This window comes from Platalea leucorodia (assembly GCF_965183815.1).
Source record: "Platalea leucorodia genome assembly, chromosome: 2".
NCBI classification, from domain to species: Eukaryota; Metazoa; Chordata; class Aves; order Pelecaniformes; family Threskiornithidae; genus Platalea; species Platalea leucorodia.
In genome coordinates this window covers 14,330,216-14,345,861 of record NC_138824.1, presented here as the reverse complement: position 1 = coordinate 14,345,861, position 15,646 = coordinate 14,330,216, and the positions used below count along the sequence as shown (strand labels likewise).

Sequence of the window (15,646 nt, the reverse complement as noted above, 5' to 3'; positions counted from 1 at the left end):
ATTTTAGTAAAGCTTGATGTAAGTCTTGATCAGGATCTAGCAATTATGTAAATGAAAGAGATGTAGTTCTGTTCCTATGAAAAGTTCAAAAAATAGATGTTAATACTTTGTTAGTGCTAGTGGTTTTTTTTAATTATTCTTTTTTAAAAAAATATGATCCTCTGTCTTGTTAGGAAACAAACAAAAATTCAAGTGTTCCTAATAAAAAATACATAATTAAATGGGTGACAGAAAATATCTGTATGCTATATATATACAGACATATATGAAACATAGATGTAATCAAAACACAAGTTGTTGTGTGGATATGACAGTGAATATGGCTATAAAACCAACATTTCAACAAAAGTGGGCCAGCATAAATATCCAACACAAATCACAAAACACCACTAATTGCAAAATGCACTCTGATATATAGTACAGTAAATTTTATTTGACTCCTCTGTCTGTCATTTCTTCCATTATACCTCAGCAGTAAATCATGGATATATGCAGTGATTTCTTAGCCAATAACTGATGCTCATTATAAGCAGTATTATCTGATACAAATAGCATCATTTTGAGGTATTTCACTCTTGTATTACTTTGAATTCTTTAGCAACAACAGAGTCTATTTATAAATGGCATCAATAATGTAATATTTTCACTTATAATCGGACCAGCTACATATTGCTTGGGTCAGAATAAAATCCTTCTCAGAATTTCTGTCTGTCAAGCAATGAAGACATTTGATTTTAGTTTGGAGACAAAAGCTGCACAGCTCCAATTTATTTAATTCCTACAGCCATAGTGACTGGCAGTTCTAAATAAACACTACTAATAAATCATTAATCTGTAACTAAAGACGAGACTCTTTCTGGAATATTTGCCAAATGCCTACTTCAGGAAATCTCGCTGGAATGTCTGTCATTCTCACAATTACAGTGGAGAGAGAAGAGCGAGTGTTTCAGACAGCTAAATTAAGGCATGAGAAAAACAGCAGCACATTGGTTTTGAGACCAAATAAATTCTATGTTATTTACAAAAAAAAAATTCAAAATGCCAAATCTCAAAACGCTAAATAAAGAAGGAACAAATTAGGTGTGATTCAGTTTGGTAATGGGGACCCATGGCAGTGTAACAAGAAAAGATCCTTATAAGATATCAGGAATAAAAGAAGGGGACAAAAAATGAAAACAATGAAAATGAATAGGAAATCTGATGCATTTCTAACTCCCACCTCAGCCTCCAGGTTTCAAACAAGGCCTGAAATGTCATTCATGTAATTATTACCATATCAGGTTGAAAGCAATTTCAACTAGCTGATTTGATTGTGCATTAATGGCTGCAAAAAGAAGATAAGGAATGTGCATGGTAAAAATAGCTGCCCATTACAACAGCAGCTAATGGGGTTAACTTATTAGATAACCTTAAATTCCTTGATGGTTCAGGTGTTTTTTGTTTTTTTGTTTATTAAAGGTTAACACCAAATATGAATGTGGAAATAAGCTAATTGAAACCTTTCCTGTCAATCTTCACCTTCCTTATGTGGCTGTTTGAGCAGCGACTGCCTCTTTTTGAGAGGATTTACTAAACCTTAGGGTGCTGATGATGGAAGGTATCAGTAGCTGCATTTCTTGCCTGTCAGTGATGGTTGTGAAGGACAACATGGACATACCTCCTCTTCACCGGAAAGTGACAGTTGACTTGTAATCTGTCAGCAACTGCAATTTAATTCCAGCAAAATGAAGAAAATGGAAGCTAAGATACTGGTCACTGCTTCAGCCATAGCCAAGTGTCTAAAAGGGCCTTGTTGCCCACTATTGACCTGGCAGAAAATCAGTTAGTGTTGCTGACAGGAGAGAGCCTGGAGCCACTAGCCTCTGCAGAACAGCTCTTTTCTTCATATATTTCAGCATTTCAGAATCTCTCCATTTATTGCTTTTCTATCCTCTCTCATGTACCTCTTTCCTTATCTTTACTGTATAAAACATAAGACTTGTGTTTTACCCTACAGAAGTTCTTCCCTCACGTTTGCTTTCTAAACTACTGCTTATATTTATGCTGGAAATGAATTTGCAAAAGCTGCTGTCGCTGTCTAATGGCTCCCTGTATATGGGCTATGGTCTCCCACGTATTGTTTGGACTGGTTTAGCTATGTCCTGTCTCTCCTTCAACTTCACTGGGCCTAAATAGGTATAATTAAAATATTTTGTCAAGATTTCTCTGTAATTATTTACGAATACTTTCTGCTGACCTGCTCACTGAGAGTATCTGGACGTTGGTCAAACAGGAAAAACAGGCAAGGAGGGAAGCAAGTTTAAGACATATCTCATCCATCTAGTAAATAGGAACTGTTAAGAGAAAAATCTGAACAAAAAAATCCAGTGACACATGAAGGTCAAAATTACCATAAAAACATTTTAAAAGCCCTTTCAGGTAGTAGAGACAGGCTTTGAAAGGTTGCTCTTGAAAACCAGACCTGCCGAGCAAGCTGGAGTGGTGATCCTCAGGAAAAAAGACTATTGTCTTAAAATTCCTTGCTTCTTACGTTTTGTTTCTACTTAAGTAAATAAGTAAGAAGAATTGGTATGGAAGATACGGTATGCTTCAGACTAATTGATTTGTGAAGTTCCTCCACAGGAGTTACAAAGACAAATCCTTCCACTATTTCTTAATCAAAGCCAGGCTGTAAGGAACCTGTATGTGCCTTGATAAGCTATGAACTAGAAAACCAAGCAGGAGACATGATATTGAGCAGCATGACTTCGGGGGGGAGGGGGGGGGGGGGTGGTGGGGTGGGGTGGAAACACACACAACGAGATGTCCAGAAGGAGCACCACTATAAAAAGGAACTGAATTCAATACAGTGAGATTTCTTTCAACACCTCACACCCCCCCGCCCCCAAATTTGATAGGAGTTTTTTGAAAAAAACCCTACCCTTTATATTTGTTTATATGTCTCTAGCAAGAAATCACTGATGGAACACCTGGTTTTGGCTACATACATGTACAGAAGAAAGAACAATTTTTTTTGAATCACTAGAATTGCTTCTTAGTTCTGCCTGACTGTATACTACCCTTGCCACCTTTATTCTTGGCAACAATAATAACAGTAACTGCCACAACAAAATTGAAACGTTATCAATTTCATCTTATATTCTGTAATCTGAATAGTGTATAGAAGTAATTTCACTTCTTTTTTAATTTGTATGAAATAGCAAAGAGGTATTTCTAAAGCCTTTCTCTCCCTAAAGTCATTTATCAATAAACATATAAAAACCCCCTTGATGTGAATACTAAACACCTGTTCTCTAGTAGTGCTATTAGGTCAGGTAGAAACTAGAGAATTGGCACTGCCAAAAAGTGTGTTAGGATACGTTTAAAACATTGTGCTCTTAGCTTCATATATAAAGTATGCTTTTGGGGGGGGGGGGGGGGGGGGAAGCTACTAATCTTGTTTATTCTCTAACTATGATATTTTGGCAGAATAAACTAATTTACTGATTTATAGTATCACAGTGAATAAATGGGTGAGTCTGGTAAGATTTTCAATAAAAAACTTTCCTTTTTTTGTTTACAAGAACATTACTTTTCATTTTGATAGAGAGTCTTTTAACTTGAATGAATTACTGTCCACAGAAATAGCTGGGTAGGGAGTTCATAATTGGCCACTTAGTCAATTGGTTATTTTGAGTGTGCAGTAAGGACTGTCTGTGAAAATGAAATCCAGCAATATAATGAAACCACAAATTAGGCATGTCACATCTTAATAAACAATGATGTCTAATTATGAAAGAATCTGTACTTACTTGCCAAGTGCAAAACACTCCATCTTAACAGTACTTCCCCTTGCAGCTGTAACTGTGTAAGGAAAATGGACTTCAATTTTTGGTTCATATTCCCCCATCACACCTGGAAAATAAGGAATGTTTAAAATATGAAACATCATCAGTTTTCCATTTGTTGAGATTATAACAGAAAAATCCTGTACCTTGCTATTTGAACCTGCCCAGCAGTAAAGCTAGTAATTGATGGAGATAGATAGTCTTGTTTGGTCTGATATGCTCTGCCCAGGTCCACTACATATTCTAAAATGCTCTTCAGGGTTACCAGCAGCACAATGGAGAGCTTAGAAAAAGGATTTGTTTCTCAACCATGGGTTAATGTTTACATTTTGAAAGATTAAAGCAGTCAATCAATTTTAGAAGGGTGAGAATTTTCATAGACCAAAGTTTTGTTTACCAATGCAGTGACCATTATGACAAATAAGTCAACATATCATGTTGTGTTCAACTGAGGACCTTCTAAGCTGAGCAAAAAAAACCTCAAATTATGTAAGAGCATTTGTGTACGCAGATACAGAGATATGCAGATGCATACAAAGTTCAGTTATTTCATTTTCAGTGACCCTTTTAATTTGGGACACGATTAATTTTATCAGGACAACACGCTTAGTACTGTAAGATACAACTAGAAAAACATTCAGGAATGTGAAAAATAGAAACACTGAAATCAATAGAGTTATCTGGAATTTGCCGAGGAGTGACTGACAGCTTTGGAGAATCACAAGAGCTTAGGAAATGAGAAATGAGCAGGGAAGGGAGAAAGATTTTATAAGGCAAGGTGAGAGGTTTGTATTTGATGCGACAGAGGAAATGTCATAATCAGAATGGCAGGAGAAGAATATGACTCTAACAGCTGTGTTCGGTTGGACAGAAAATGAGTTACTGGGGTAAGCGATACTCAGGAACTAAAAGCTATATTAAACAAAGTAAGAATTGTTCAGATTTTTAGATGAGGAAAACTGAATAAAATCTGACTTGTGGACACAGTAGCAAAAAGACAAGTCTAGTTTAAACCTATAAAAATCAGTCAAGAGTCTCCAATGAATTCTAGAGCAAGTAAACAGGAACAAGAGAGGACAAAAAAGAAGGGATATCTTATGCAAGAAAAAGAAAGGAGCATAAGGAGGAACATGGAAGTAGGGGAATATGAGATTTGCAGCTGAGAGAAGGCTAGCTGGCAGAGACAGACAGAAAAACAACCCACAACCCATTAGAGCAAAAAATAATATATAAGGCTGAAATGCCCTTCAAATGTTCCTCATCGGACTCAGGAGTTTCCAGTGGGGCTGTGCTCTCTTCCTCCTGTTGTCCCACAGGCTCCTGCAGTTTGGTTCTGGGAGGAAGTCTAAACACATATGCATTTAAACACATGTTTAGGGGCTTAAGTTTAGTTAGAAAATCTAAATGTGTCCGATATGTGAATCAAATATCAGAAGTAGAAAGCACAGAATGCTTTTAATTCAAACAGTGTAATTCCATAAATAATGTGGCTTTATAAGTAGCAGTAGATTTCTTTTTAAAAAACATAATCATGCAAGTATTACAATGTACTAGCAATAATGACCCATTTTTCCTCAAAAACATGACTAAATCAATGTTTTGACATTGTTTTATGAACTTGTGGAGAAATGCTGCCCCTTGTATGAAAAGGCAAATTTTGAACCAGTTCTGTCATTAAAGCTTAAAAGGTATTTTTTTTGTAGAAAAAGGGATATTAACCTTTGTGTCCTGGGTACTAAAATAAAGTCAGGGCATCAATCAAATTTTAGTCAATTAAAATTTCCCCTAGCCTAGACTGAAGTCATTCCTAGTCTAATCTGTCATAAAAAATATATTCCCACTGGCTTGTACTATGTCAATAAATTTCATAATTTAATTACACTCCTTGTGACTTCTTTTACTGTTTTCTGGATTTTTTTTGTGATTATGAATACCAGTTTCTGGTTCACCTCAGTTGAGCCATTCATGACGTTATAAGATATCTGTCATATCTCCTTTCAGCTGTCCTTTACAGACTGAAAAATCCCAGACTATTAATCCTTCCTTACAGTGAATCTTTAATAAACTTGCTATCATTCCTAGTGCCCATGTTGCAGAGTTTCAAATTCCATTCTATCATTTTGAGATGGGAAGATGAGAACTGCATAGCAATATTGAAGCTGTAGATCTTTCTATCACAGTTCTTTTTGCTTGTGTTTTTTTTTGTTTTGTTTTGTTTGTTCCTTATTGCTTTCCTCACAATTCAGTTCCATTTGCCTTTTTGCACTTGAGCTGATGTTCATCCACAATGGCACCCTAATCTCTTTACTGATAATATCTAATATAGGTATTATATTTTTAGGTACTATGTAAATTTGTACTGGGTGACATTATTTATCACCTATCCACTCTGTTATCACAGTATCCTTTTGCAGCTCTTCACAGTAAGGTTTAATTTTAACAATCCTTAACAATTTTATATCAACAGGCTTTTCTACCTCCGTGTTCATTTCCTTTCCAGATGGTTTATGTGTTGAACGGTGAAGTCCCAGAAAAGTATTCTGTGCCTTCGCTGACAATCTCTCAGTCCTCCAAACTGATCAGATACTCCTACAAAAGGTGGAATTTTTTTATCTGTTGTTAATCCAAAATGGGGCTGTCCTTCAACCCCTTTGAGAATTTCATTTCTTTGACAGCCTATGATGAGTGACCCTGTCAAGAGCTATTTGAAATGAAAGTACACGGTGTTACCTTGACCATTCCTATTCATATTCTCTCAGACTCTTCAGGAAGGTTGTATGCGGATTGAAGCATGACTTCCCTCTTTAAAAGCTGTGTTCATGGTATATGTCTGTATGGTAAGATTACTATATGGTAATGTGATAAATACAATTCTACTAATTGTACTTTTCTATGTATTTTCTATCAAAACACTTGACACAGAAGCCAGACTTACTGGTCTGTAGTTCCTCAGATGTTCCTAGGAGTCCCTTTTTTAAAAAAAAGCACCTTTTCATAGAATCATAGAATCATTTAGGTTGGAAAAGACCTTTAAGATCACCAAGTCCAACCATTAACCTAGTGCTGCCAAGTCCACAACTAAATCATGTCCCTAAGCACTACATCTACCTGCACTCCGTCTAGGCCTGAGGCCCAGTAAAGGAAAATGGTACACCCTGCTTCCTTCTGTATATGAGTTTGGCCTTGGGGATTTGTTAGTGTTTGTAATGCCAATATTTCTTCTAAAATTTCTTGTATTGAAATGTCAGTTACGAGAACTTCAGTCTCGACAGGGGATCCTCCCCAGGTTCCCTTGTAGTGAACACTACTGAAAATAGTTCATTTAAGTTTTATGATGCAGCCTATGTTCCTGAGGTTTTCCTTTTAAATCTCTGGCTTCTGTTGACTGTGCATACTTGCTGACAGGTCTTGTGATTCAATGACTTTAAAAAAGGTTTGGGTTTTTTTTTGCTTTTGTGTAAGACTTTGTTCCTGAAAATCAGTGTTGAATAGTCACGTACTATTAAACATTTGCCTTTTTTAGCGCTGAAAAAATGCAACTTAAAATAAGATTAAATTATTCTTGCCTTTAAAATAATACAGTAGTTATGAACACATCTGAGGGACAATATTATCTTTCAGGTCTTATGTTTTTAACTTACATTAACTCCCTTTAGTAGGTGCAATCTGCACAAGAATGCTCTTTGCGAGTCATGCTGTCATTTCGTATTCCTAATGAAACGCTGACCTACTAATGCTTTGTACCATGTCCTGTTCTTCTGGGTTATTGTTACACTAGCAAGAGGCATGCCTGCAGCAACTGGCAGAAAAATGTAGAAAAATTACTGAGCAATTGCTTGGTGTCCCTATGAAAATTAGGAAACAAAAGTCTATTATTGCAAAGGGATATTTTTCATCCTTATTGTTTACAGTCTTCGAGACCAAAGAGGCCATTACAGTTGCATAGACAGCAAGGGAATTATCAAAGCCTTATCTTCCCATGTTACACTATAATTGCTTTGCTATGGCTGTTGTACCTCCAGGCTCTTTATCTTTCCCAGTTTCTGTTTTGGTCACTATGAGTCAGTAATGATAAACCAATGACCATCTGCATTTTCATCAAGATTTGTGTTCATTTGTATTAGGTGTTAAAAGGAACCTGAACTTTTAAGAAATATGGAGGCCTTGAGTTATGTGCATTAGAATCAATCTCTCTCAGACTTATATACATGACTCTCTTTCAGAGGTTTGGTTAAGGCCATAAAAAATTCTCCCAGTCATTTTTTATTTCCAGTTATCAAACATGAAATATAACAATAAATAAAATTTATCAACAGAGAATAAAAACATAATATACGATTTTCAAGCGGCTAACAAATCACAGAGTGCACATAGTCTGAGCGCTATAGAGGAACAGGGAGCCATTCTCAATGCTCCCATGCTCTGCCTTCCCATGAAAACACCTCCTTTTGGTCAATCTTTTACCTTCCCAGAGATGACCCCCATGATTCAGTCTTCCTTCAGCTAATTAGTTTACTACACTCCCTATATCACAAGCTGTGTCTTTCAGCTGACTTCAGATCTGGGTATGAAAGTGCTGAATTTGTGACTAGTATGAAACACACCGCTTCAAAACAAATCTGACTTACCAGATCTTGAAACGTAGTCTGGCATTAAAAAAGGGGTTAAAAGACAAACTTTCCTGTTTGTTTGAATAAATCTTACCCCTGGGCTTTATTCTGAAACAAGTCATCCCACCTTACCTTTCCCAGTTTCTGGGTCTCTGCTCTTTCAGTGTGTATGAGAAGGAGAGCTCTCCACATTTCTGTCCAGCCAGGGTCTTCCCTGGCTGGGTGAAGTTGAACTGAGATGAAAAACTAATAACCCTTCTGTTTTATCTCTGATTACCAAAAAAGGCACTGATTCAAATGACTAAACCTATCCCAGGACTAAGCACAGCTTGACCTTGTTAGAATTAATGGCTTGTTAGTCACACAGACAGAAATGGAGCTCAATATTTATAGGAGATGATTTCCCTGTTCCCTCCTTCCGATATGTTTTTACAACAATCCAATTATCACAGAGCAATTATTACATATTCTCCAGCTCAGGTAAGGAAAAATCTTCATAAAATCAGGTTTAATTTTAATAAGTGGTTTCATTTAACAAGTTGTTCCTCTGACTTGGCTGCAAATATGTGACTTGAGTTCAAATCTCCGCTACCTAAAGTGTCCTATGAACCCTTAGCTACACTGTTGTCTGCATTTTAGTTTTCCATCAAAAAATGGAGATGACACAATTCACTAAATCACAATAATGTGATAAACACTGATTGTGAGGTGCTCACATACCACAGGAGTATATATAATAATAGAATTTCAAACATTTACAGATATTGCTACAGCTAAAACTGTTTATGTTATCCCCTGTGGGCCATTTAATGGAAATGGAGAATGGAATACAGTAGCAAAATCAGCTTCTGATTGTCAGTCCTTTCAGCTAAGCAGAACTGAAAGAGCTACAGACAAGATATCAGTCAGTAGTATCACTTTGGAAATGACTGCTCTACCTCTTCATTTAGCCTACCACTCCATGATTTTTACAACCTCAAATGAATAGTGTAGAAAAATTGTGAGTCTATGACTGTATCCACACAAAAAGACTTTTTGCCTTCATGGGGAAAAAAAAAAAATCAAACTGCTGACAAATCATGACATATCATCTTACTCCAGCTGTGTAGAGGCTAATGCTTCTGTTCCATTAGTCTTCCAGATATTAACTACCCTCTTGAATCTCCCAGAACATAAGCTTCCATGATGGCTCCTTAAACCCTTTCAGCTAATATGATTTGGATTTGTTTCAAACTGTTTAAGTAATAGGTCTTTAACTTACTTCAGAAACCAATTTTGAATGGAACAGGTTACAGGGAATATTTGAATAAGTGGCTGATAACTTTTAAGACAGTAGCTAGAAAAGAATATAAGATTCCTGACTAAACATGCTCAGAGTGCTAGAGAGAAAATAAAAGCCAAAGATTTCCTATACTCAGGAGAAAGATTAGGCACAGCTTTAAGCTTGCCGTTATTTTATTAGCAAAAGATACAACCCCCATAGTTCAGTGATTCAGAGTGTTTGCCTGAGGGCTCTGGGTGAAGTCCCTGATCTTAATCAGATGGTGTAGGAATGTTAATCCATTTCTCTTACAGGCTGGATAGTGCTCTAATCACAAAATTATGGGTGATTCTTATTGGTTCGGATGTTCCTCTCAATTTTTGGGAAATGTCCTGAGGAGTGATGAACTTGTCCTGTTGCATAAGAATTTTCTAATAATTTTATAGATCACAAATTGAATATCCTACCACATTGTAATTAAGATCTGTTGTGTGAATATGTATCCAAACCTAAGAAAAATTTGACTGCAAAACACTCCTGTTCATATATAATTTCTTCTCCTATCAATAATCTGTGATGCCATCTGTGATGTGGTTGTCTATCATGTGGGTCTTTTTGTGACAAATGAATATTTAGCATTTTCCCTGAAGACCTGCACCATTAAATGTCCCCAGATATTTATTTGGAAGAGAGAGCCCTGAATACACACATTTACAATGACAGTAAATTCACAGCACAAACCAAATTAATTCAAATATAATGATGGTGCTCACCATTACATCCTGGCCACAGCAGAAATTTTCAGTGCATTAGAAAGAATTTATTGACTCACTTGCCATTAATCTTATTCTAAATGGAAGGACCAGCGCCTGCTGTAAGTCTCTAAAAATTTACTGTGGGAATGTTTTTTTTATAACTGTCCACAATATTCCTTCCACTTAGAGATCTCTTAGCCAAGTTTTAAGCTATAAATTTATCCTTTGAGAAGCCCTAAAAATGCTCATGTGAAATTGGATTCTGCAATGCACTGAACACTAAAGTACCAAAAATGTTTTCATATGTTACTCAGAAAGCAAATCCTATCACATATCACTGTATGGAAAGAAGTCTTTACTAGAATCTATCCTAATATCAAAGAAAATTTAGTAATTCAGTTTCTGGGAAAAAGTATCTTAATGAATACAGCACAAGAAGGGAACAAACTTCTTTAGTTTATAACTAGGGAATAAGATGTTCATATATTTCTAATTATGAAGGTATAAATGTAGAAGGAGATCATATTAAACCAAAACAAATTGTTTAACTAAAACTTAACCAAAACTTTCCTCTTCCCACTTTAAATCCATCTTTATGTTATACTCCATTTCAATTATCCAGCATTATTCACTGAACCCTGTCTAGAAAATTTGTTCTAGAAATAGTATTCCTATATTGAAATATTTTTAAAATTAGTTATTTATAACTAATAAATATCGTGTATGTACGTCATACATACACAAGAGCTTCGTACCTCTCTTAAACAGCGAATACAACTAAAAGCACTTCATTTTCAATTGTAAGTGGGTGTGTTATGACTGAAGTAAAGGGAACTGGGGACAAACTCTAAGGACACAAAAGCAATGAGATAAGCTCAGAATAAGCAATGAGGGGAGCAGTGGTATTTTCTCTAGTTCTTCAAATGAAGCGCCAAAATTTCTAGTCTACAGTTTGGGCTGCAGAGATCTCTGTTTACCTGTGTTTGAAAATACCAAGCAGTAACTATGACCAAGACTGCTGGCTCTCTCTATGTAGAGAAGTCTTTACTGAGTCATAACCTAGACTTCAATCCATCAAATTTCTCACATATATGTAATTTAGCATCTAAGCTCTTCTGTTAAACCCAGCACATCTGGCATTGGATGAAACCAAACTTCACCCTTTGGACATTCAGAGACGAGTGAGGGCATCTGAATGGCTTGTATACAACATTCCAGTACGAAGATTTGTGCATATATAGTAGTAAGGAAACATGATAACAACATTTTCACTGACTATGTGTATAGATAATTTTTCTGAGCAGCCACACACATTAAGAAAAATCAGGACTCCACTACACTAGACAACACACCATCTTGCTTGAGAGGCCCAAGAATATGAGTCAACAAAAAGCCAAAAAAAAACCCAACTTTTTTTTTTTTTGTTCCATTTTGTTTTTACTGGGGAGGAGATTGTGCTGAACTTGGCACAAGAAATCTGTGGCAGATTCCTTTTAGTCATTGCTGGCCAATGTTTATTGTTCCTCCTTTCCAATTGCCTTCTGTTCAGCCAGGTCAGGCTCACAAAAGCTATTCAGAAACATGGAAAATATTATTTAATCTAAATGATTAGGAGGAGGATCTAATTTTCACAGGGTTTCTAATTATTTTCCTGATGGCATGTTCATGGTTCTCAAAGAACCTCATTTCTCCTACAGTAAATGGCATAATTGTTTGTACTTCAAATATGACCTTAAGTTCCATTTTTCTTGCAATCTGCACTGTTCTTTTACAGGATGAAAACAAAATATTCCCTTTCCAGTAAGGTACCAAAAGTGTCAAAATTGTTGCAGTGTCCAGACAGGAACTTTTCACAAAGTAGTTCTGCTGTAATATTCATTGTTATCTAATTAACTGGAAAGAGCTTCCTAAATGAAAATGTTTTTCAGTTGAGACTCCTCATATAACCATGCAAGTACAAGTACCTATTATTTCCTCAATAAGAAAGATCAAACTAACACTAACATTTCTCGTCCATTAGCAACAGCTATTTAAATAGCTGTTTTAGACCCAGCAGCAACAAATCATCCCTGTTATAAACTTACTGCAGTCCTAACCTCAAGCAAAAATCCCACTGTTCACAATCAATTTTTTTCACTTTGTATGTTGACAAGAACACCAAACTGACAAATCATTCTTATTTGAATATTATGCCATACTCCATGATTGCAAAGCAAGCAGTCACTTGTGAATTTGTATCTGAGATCCTGAGACAGTAAGATACATAACATTAGGTATGACCATTCTTTATAATTTGAAACCATTCACAGCTATAAATGCTATTTTCATTATCAATTTGCACAAATTTTAATTTAACCACCATTAATTAAAATATTACCAACATACTTCCAGCTGAAATCTTAATAGCTACAGTTTGATGCAACAGCATTCCTAATCCTGAGTTGAATTTAGGGGAACATTTTTTTCTCCAGTTAATTTATTTTATGCTTTGTATACTCTCTGTATGGATCAGTTAACCCTTTCCTTTGTGTATTAGCTTCATAAATCATCAGGAGGAGAAGCAAAACAAGAAAACATGAGTGCAAAAGATGTGCAAGATGATACATGTCTAGAATCTTAAATTGCTTTAGCTAATTAAAAAAAGCAACAACTTCATTTCCAGCAGATAGTGTTTCTATAAACGAGTAGGAAAACTTAGCAATTAAAACTCCTTGAAAGAGGTTATCTTAACAGAGCTCAAAGTAAACTAAACTCAAAGCAAACAGTTTCACAGTGTAAGAGTTCTTGTTCTACATTGAATGCTGGAACCTAATCTTTTCCAAACCTTTCCCAGTTTTCCTCCTGAAATATTCCCCTGGGTTCAACCCTTTTATATTGTTAAAAGACCATCCCAGGATGTTTTCTCTATACTTTTTTTTTAGGCTAAATCTTTTACAAATACTGTCTTTGAACTTTCGTATGCTGTTTGATAGTTCACTTGAGCCATGCTACAATCACTATAAAACACTCTGTAAAGGCTTATTGTATAGGAGCCCTCCATAAAACTTCCTGCCTACTTATAGATGTTAACTGAGAATTTTAGGTGGAAGGACCACTGGTGCTGACTGTAACAGATTTTCTAAATGGAGAGAAAAACTACTATTTTTGGGGAAAAAAAAAGCAAAACCAGCCCCCCCCCCCCTTATTATATATATGTCCTTGATTTATTTTTTAATTAAAACAAGATTATACTAGTTTTCTTTAATCCTGACTTTCATCCTATTATTTTTGTCAATGTAGCAGTGGGATCTAGGCACAAGAGCCAGAACGAAACAGACAAAAAGCGTTTCTTCAAAATACCTGTAACCCATGAAGGATGTATTTTTGTTAGAGAAAAGCAGAGATTGTGGCAAGTCTCTTATTTTCAGTTTCATAATGACCCATAATTAAAATACATCACTACAATTTCAGGGGAGAAACAACATGTTTACTACAGGAGTAACGGTGGTCCAGGGACATTGACATTTTATTAGCCTTACCCTAGAGCAGACCTTGCGTACTCTAATGTCTCTGTCAGTGCTATCGATCTTTGTATAGTGCTAGAGATCAAACTTGATTTTGCCCAGACAGTTTGGCTTTGCTTGAAAAAAATGAAAGTAGGAGTATTTCAGGTTTGAGTTCTGTCCTAGAGCATTAGGAGGATTTCCCACAGTTTCCACCCAGTCTTGCATAGTTTTTATGGACTTGCACAATTCAAATATGAGATGTGACTGGACGCTTAAAAATGTAAGTTAATGATCTTGCAATATAACCCACACAAAAGAGGCAGCCTACAAAGTTGGAAACTCCAGAAAACCTGGCAGAATTAAGTCACAGCTGGATAGGTATTTTCAACTCCCATTACAATCCAGGTATGCTTTTTGTCTTCTAGAATTCAGCTCCATATGAATAAACACCTTAGAAGACAAAACTAGTAATGCAAGTAGGACAAAAAAAATCTGTCCATTTCTGAAGGGGAAAACTGACAGATCATAAATAGTAGGGTTAATCTTTAAGCAAATCTTTTTAATGCTAAATATCAGTTAATTAACAACTATCAGCATTCTTCAGGGATGGAAATAATCTATGTCTGCAAAACTGTTGATTTTGGTCTGTCTTTATCTATTATTTATTACCTTACTATCTTATACTGGCCCTTTTTATTGCTTAATTTCCACCATTGGGAAAATTATTATGACTTCTTCTAAACTTTTCTTAATGTTGGGAAAGAGATCTTTAGATAACCCAGTGATGTTCAAACAATACATCCCAGAGTTCAACCTGAATCAGCACATGCAGAACAGATTCCATCATAGAAAAGTAGAAATGAAAATCCTTAATACCTTGATAACTATATGTTCTATCATTATGTGAGACTATTAATCACATAGAATTAAACAATAGAATTAGGACAGACAGGATTCAGTTCACAAAACTATGATGACACGGAAAAAAAATTTGAAGGTCAAGGTCTGCATTCAGTTACATGAGAATATGTCTGGTGAGATACACCGACTTCTGTTGAGGTATAAACTAATTTGCTCTAATGGAACACAGTAGAAAGTATCCTCTGATGTCTGAAATTGTACAGGTTCTCTTTTTTTTTCTGGAAATTTCACTGTAGCAAAGCCACTAGACAGTATCTACACAGAGATAAAATGAAGAATTACGTAATTCTCTCCAGTACAGTAATAATGTTAAAGTTAACATCTTTTCAAGAGAAATAAAAAAGATAAAAAAGGAAGAAAAACTGGAATGAAAATGTGTGAACTTGAAATAACTGCCTTATGTTATCAACCATCAAATATTTCATACTCCCTAGGTTTCTATTTCCTAAATTTGAAGAGGCTTTCTGGTTTTTTTATTAGTCAAGATAATTTACTGCTCCCAATCAGCATCCAAGCCTGCAAAGATCCATTTTAACAACCTTGTTTATTATTTGTAAACAGTTATTAAATAATTCCTCAAAGTTTCCAATGCATTATATAGGCAGTTAATGAAATGATGCATAATTTTTTTTCCTGCTAAAACTTTTTTATCTCCTCAGATAGAATTTTAGAGTGTTTTTATAACCCAGCTTGAAGTGAAATTGAATTGTATGAAATGACTGATTGTCAAGGACATCTGAACAAATGAGGTATTCATTTTATTCAGAATCCATTGAAGGATTTCTTG

General features: G+C 35.5%; 1 protein-coding gene across 2 annotated transcripts in view; it reads right to left on the bottom strand.

Moving 5' to 3' along the window:
- CNTN5 (contactin 5) overlaps positions 1-15,646 on the bottom strand; it is a gene marked incomplete at both ends in the record, with an annotated part of 363,298 nt that overhangs the window by 152,298 nt on the left and 195,354 nt on the right. For both annotated transcript variants that reach the window (XM_082305015.1, XM_082305016.1), the window contains one exon: positions 3,792-3,894. In XM_082305015.1, the coding sequence (XP_082161141.1) occupies positions 3,792-3,894 (103 nt within the window). The remainder of the gene's footprint in view (positions 1-3,791; positions 3,895-15,646) is intronic.